General features: G+C 43.5%; 1 protein-coding gene across 3 annotated transcripts in view; it reads right to left on the bottom strand.

Moving 5' to 3' along the window:
• Positions 1 to 1,312: 1,312 nt before the first annotated feature.
• The window catches only part of LOC115145200 (CMP-N-acetylneuraminate-beta-1,4-galactoside alpha-2,3-sialyltransferase-like), a 103,501-nt gene continuing 98,813 nt past the window's right edge, over positions 1,313 to 6,000 (bottom strand). For 2 of the 3 annotated variants that reach the window (XM_029686561.2, XM_029686562.2), the window contains exon 11: positions 1,313 to 3,641. In XM_029686561.2, the coding sequence (XP_029542421.1) occupies positions 3,537 to 3,641 (105 nt within the window). In that variant the 3' untranslated portion in view covers positions 1,313 to 3,536. The remainder of the gene's footprint in view (positions 3,642 to 6,000) is intronic. The other variant, XR_003865935.2, reaches the window with a different exon arrangement.

Raw genomic sequence — 6,000 nt, 5'->3', positions numbered from 1 at the left:
AATTAGCGGTCTGGTGGTTTGCGTGAACAGGGTGGCTTGGGATGGAGTCAAATTCCCAGCCTGAATTATTGTTTCAGTCCGCCCCTGGCCAACACCTTTTCCCCCTCAGGAGACTGAAAAGATTTGGCATTGGTCCCCAGATCCTCAAAAAGTTTTACAGCAGCACCATTGAGAGCATCCTGACCGGTTGCATCCCTGCCTGGTATGGCAACTGCTCCGACCATAAGGGGCGGCAGCGTAGCCTAGTGGTTAGAGCGTCGGACTAGTAACTGAAAGGTTTCAATATCGAATCCCCGAGCTGTCGTTCTGCCCCTGAACAAGGCAGTTAACCCACTGTGCCTAGGCTGTCACTGAAAATAAGAATTTGTTCTTAACTGACTTGCCTAGTTAAATAAAGGTCAAATACAAAAATAAAAAATAAGGCGCTACAGAGGGTAGAGTACATCACTGGGGCCAAGCTTCCTGACCTCCAAGACCTATATACTAGGTGGTGTCAGAGAAAAATTGTCAAAGACTCCAGTCACCCAAGTCATAGACTGTTCTTTCTGTTACTGCATGGCAAGCGGTACCGGAGCGCCAAGTCTAGGTCCAAAAGGCTCCTTAACAGCTTCTACCCCCAAGCCATAAGACTGCTGAACAATTAATCAATTGGCCACAAGGACTGTTTTTACACTGCTGCTACTCGCTGTTTATTATCTATGCATAGTCACTTTACCGCTACATGTACAAATGACCTCGACTAACCTGTACCTCCGCACATTCCGGCACCCCCTGTATATAACCCCTGTATTGTTATTTTATTGTGTAACTTTTTATTACATTTTTTACTTTAGTTGATTTAGTAAATATTTTTAAAACTCAATTTCTTGAACTGCATTGTGGTTTAAGGGCTTGTAAGTAAGCATTTCACAATCAATTTGATACATTTGATTTGACTGTAAATTGCTAAGGACAAGAGCACACACTAAATGACCAAAATGTAAATATCAAAATGAGAACTTGCAAAGAACACTGCGTAATATGTCGCTGCATGGGTAATTCCAGTAATATACTGTAAATTAGATTACAGTAACGTTTTTGGTAGCGTAAAATGCATTACCGTAAAATAGATTACAGTAGCTGTACTGTAAAATTAATTACAGTAAATTATTGGCCACTTTCTTCCAGTAAATTACTGTAATCCAGTTTACTGTAATGTATTTTACTCTACCAAAAAGGTAGAAAATAAGACAATATGTAATTGATCAGAGAATGGCAGTTAAGACACCACATATTATTACTTAAAACATTTCAATGAATTTGGGCAAAAACAAAGAAATTATAATGTTTATACAACAACTGACAGTAGTCAGTAGTAACACTGAGTATGTTTGCGGGCCATGCAGAGGCCTGACATAAATGATGCATCCCAAATGACACCCTATTCCCTAAAGGGCTGCAGGTTAGCAGTTAAGAGCATTCAGGTCACTGATTCAAATCCCTTAGCTAGATAAAAATTGTGCCTTTGAGCAAGGCACTTAACCCTAATTGCTCCTGTAAGTCGGACTGGATAGGATTGTCTGTTGAATGATGTATAGGCTCCTGGCCAAAAGTAGTACAGTACATAGGCAATAGGGCAGGGGTCTCCAACCCTGTTCCTGGAGAGCCACCCTCCTGTTTGTTTGTTTCTCCAACTAACCTAATTCAGTTTATCAGCCAGCTAATTATTAGAATCAGGTGTACTAGATTAGTGTTAGAGCGAAAACTTACAGGATGGTAGCTCCCCAGGAACAGAGTTGGAGAGCCCTGTAAATTGGGTGTCAAGATAACAGCATTAAAACCAGAGTAACAGTGTGAAACGTGATCCAGGACAGTTCAGTGTTTGGGAACCACACTGATGGACTTAAGATCACACAAAGCCCAGTGTTTCTCACAGAGAACAGTAAAATAAAATATAGGCTCTTACAAATAATATATGTTTATCCAGTGAGGGGATTGATTGTTCACTCATCTTCTTTGCGTTGAAAAAAAAAGACAGAGTAGAACAAAGTAATCTCTAAAGGTAAATCATTGTAATACATCGTAAAAGGTGGGAAGGAAGGAAGTTGAGCATCTCTGCTTCCTGATACAGTAGAACAGAATACGTATGCGCATTATTTGCTAACCCGGCGTCAACCATCCTATAATGACGAAGCCCAGATAAAGAGGGCACCGCAGCCATTACGAGATATTAAAATAAATAAAAGTTTAAGAACAGTAACAGCAGTTTCTGCGATGCGTATGTACTGACTGAATATATTCAAGTATACTGTATGAGCAGAGGTATGCACTTCTTCCTCCTCCAAAGATATTCTCGGTCCATCTTTTCATAATACTGTATTGAGTCAGCAGTTTTAAGTTCCTCGGTGTCCACATCACTTGTCATGGACCAACAACACCACCACTCTTGTCAGCGTCTGTAATTCCTAAGGCGAATGAAGAAATTTGGCATGTCACCCCGGGTCCTCTCCAAATACTACCGATGCACCATCGAGAGTGCCCTGACCGGTTGCATTACGGCCTGGTACAGGAATCGCTCCATTCACGCCCACAAGGCCCTCCAGCGAGTGGTGAAGACGGCCCACCACATCACTGGGACCGTGCTCCGACCCATCTAGGACATCTACTCGAAACGGTGCCTGAGGAAAGCTCCAAGCATCATCAAGGACCCCCGCACACAAGTTGTTTACTCCCTTACCGTCAGGCAGACGGTATCGGAGCATGAGGTCTGATACCAACAGGCTCAGTGACAATTTGTATCTACCAGCCATCAGACTACTGAACATTTGAACTTGACTGACCACCTTCTCTGATTCTCGGCACGTTAGCACACTTTAGCGCGCACACACACACACAGGCACACACACACAAATGCACACACACACGCACACACACATTACAAATGCTGCTCCCAGACATATTGCGATTGCTAAATACTGCACAATTTAAACACTTGCCCCCAAATCCCCTCCTGCCCAAAACCCACAGATAAATACTGGACTATAAATTGTGCCTTCCTGTATTATACTTATACAAAAAAAATATTCTATTCAACTGAGCCATTTACTTTATGTTCATATTCTTATCATTTATTATTTATTATTGTTGTTGCATTGTCGAGAAAGAACTTGCAAGTAAGCATTTAGTTGGACGGTATACCATGTTTATCCCATACATATGACTAATAAAACTTCAAACTATTGTCACACTGCAGCAAATCATAAAATAGAACAGTATAACTCCGCGTTCAACAGAGTTCAAGTTCCCTTTGTTCTAGAGTATTCTAGAGTGTTGTGTATCTCTCCAATGAAGTCCAGTGAAGATGCCATCTACCACAGTTATCTTCTGTCAGAGATAGGAACGCTTCAGAACCCTTCACCAGCCTTCTGTCCTGACAACAGTATGCCTCAGCCAGCGGTGAAGGTTAGGTTGAGGGGAACAGAGCAGGACGTCACAATGATGCCCCTGTGTTTCTCCTCCATATCTCTCTGCGATCTGGGATTAGCTGGATGTTGTCATCAGCACCCTGAGCCACAGATCCCATGGGTCAAGTCCTGTATAACCCCGGCCTTCACCAGCTTAATCAGGAACTCCTTCTCTTTAGAAATGTTATGAGTCCAGGACTGCGAACAGGAGACAGTGAGGGAGGAGAGGATAGGTGGGGAGAGAGGGAAGATGGAGAGAGAAAGGACAGGGGGGTAGAGGACAGGAGATGCAGAGGAAACAATTAGGTACTTTACAGGGGATGGACGTAAAAAGTAACATTCTTTGAAAATGGAGGCAGGGAGGATGACAAAGCTGTTGCGTCCACATACTACTACTTTACTTTCAACTTTTGATCACAGAGATTTTCTCAGTGGAGGCAAAGGCGAGAGGTACAATAGAAGACCGAAAGTAAACAGACCATTGAGGTTGACAGGGACACTATTGTGTCTTTTTAAAAGGAGCTTTCTACACTTACGGAGCTGCACCTTAAATACAGCGGATGAGAGAGAGACAACACCACATGACTGTACAATGTGGTTCACTAAACGTTGTGGCTAAACCATTTTTTTTACCGTGGGCTGTTGGATGCAAAAGATAAGAGAGAGAAAGAGAACTGATTTATTATTATGGCTCCACGAGCTAAATGCGAAAACCATTCACAGCTCAAAACAGCCATGTCCATAGTGAAAGATCTGATGGAGATGCCGGTACATGACGGTAAATGATGATGGGAAAACTAGTGTCATTGCAGGCATGTTCAAAACCTTTTACTAACCACGACCACATCCTTTACAGGAACAACCTATCCCATACTTGCCTCTACTGAAACCAATAGCTGTTATCAAACAGTTGAAAGGCAATAGCTATCGTGTGTCTGGTCTAAAATATCACCCTTTTTGATTCCAGGTAGAACCCTTTTGGGTTCCAGGTACAACCCTTTTGGGTTCCGTGTAGAACTCTCTGTAGAAAGGGTTTTACATGGAACCCAAAAGGGTTCTACCTGGAAACAAAAGAGATCTACTGGGAACCAAAAAGTGTTATTCAAAGGGTTATTATATGTGTGTGTGTGGAGTGGTAGTATAGTGGGAATGTGTGGGTAGAGTCTAGTGAGTGTGCATAGAGCCAGTGCAGGGGTGTCAGTGCAAAACAAGTGCAAAACAATTAAGATAAAGATTAAGATAAATAATTAAATAATAAAGGGGATCAATGTAAATAGTCCAGGTAACCATCAGTCTTATGGCTTGGGGTTAGAAGCTGTTCAGGTACCTTTTGGTCCCAGACTTGGTGCCCCGGTATTGCTTGCCATGCGGTAGCAGACAGAACAGTCTATGACTTGGGTGGCTGGAGTCTTTGACAATTTTTAGGGCCTTGCTCTGACACTGCCTGGTATAGAGGTCCTGGCATTGTGGCGCCCTCATCATGATTGTGTTGGTGTGTTTGGATGATGATAGGTCCTTAGTGATGTGGACACTCCACTACAGCCCCTTCGATGTGAATGGGGGCGTGTTCAGCCCTCCATTTCTTGTAGTCCACGAAAAGCTTATTTGTCTTGCCCATATTGAGGGAGTGGTCTGCCAGGTTTCTGACCTCCTTGCGATAAGCTGTTTCATTAGCCTTAGTGATCAGGCCTATCACCGTCGTGTTGTCGGCAAGCTTAATTGCGGTGTTGGAGTAATGCACGGCCACGCAGTTTGGGTGAACAGGGACTACACAAGGGGAATCAGCACGCACCCCTGAAGGGCCCCCCTCACCAACTAGGGGCGGCCCGTCAGGAAGTCCAGGATACAGTTGCAGAATGAGATGTTCAGTCCCAGATTCCTTAGCTTAGCGATGAGCTTGGAGGGCACTATGTTGTTGAATGCTGAGTTGTAATCAATGAACAGCATTCTCACGTATGTGTTGATTTTGTCCAGGTGGGAATGGGCAATGTGGAGTGCAATAGAGATTGCGTCATCTGTTGATCTGTTGGGGCGGTATGCAAATTTTAGTGGGTCCAGGGTTTCTGGGATGATGATGTTGATGTGAGCCATGACTAGCCTTATAAAGCATTTCATGGCTACAGAAGTGAATGCTATGGGGCAATAGTCATTTAGACAGGTTACCTTGGCATTCTAAAGGCACAGGGACTATGGTGATTTGCTTAAAAATGTAGGTAAACTACATGACCAAAAGTATGTGGACAACTGCCCGTAGAACATCTCATTCCAAAGTCATCGGCATTAATATGGAGCTGGTACCCCCCCTTTGCAGTTATAACAGCCTCCACTCTTTTGGGAAGACTTTCCACTAGATGTTGGAATATTGCTGCAGGGACTCACTTCCATTCAGCCACAAGAGCATTAGTGAGGTCGGGCACTGACTGTTGGGGTGATGAGGCCTAGCTCGCAGTTGGCATTCCAATTAATTCCAAAGGTGTTCAATGGGGTTGAGGTCAGGGCTTTGTGCAAGCCAGTCAAGTTCTTATACTACGATCTCGACAAACCATTTCTGTATGGA

Source organism: Oncorhynchus nerka, linkage group LG17 (assembly GCF_034236695.1).
Source record: "Oncorhynchus nerka isolate Pitt River linkage group LG17, Oner_Uvic_2.0, whole genome shotgun sequence".
Classification (NCBI taxonomy): domain Eukaryota; kingdom Metazoa; phylum Chordata; class Actinopteri; order Salmoniformes; family Salmonidae; genus Oncorhynchus; species Oncorhynchus nerka.
This window is presented reverse-complemented; position numbering and strand designations above follow the sequence as displayed.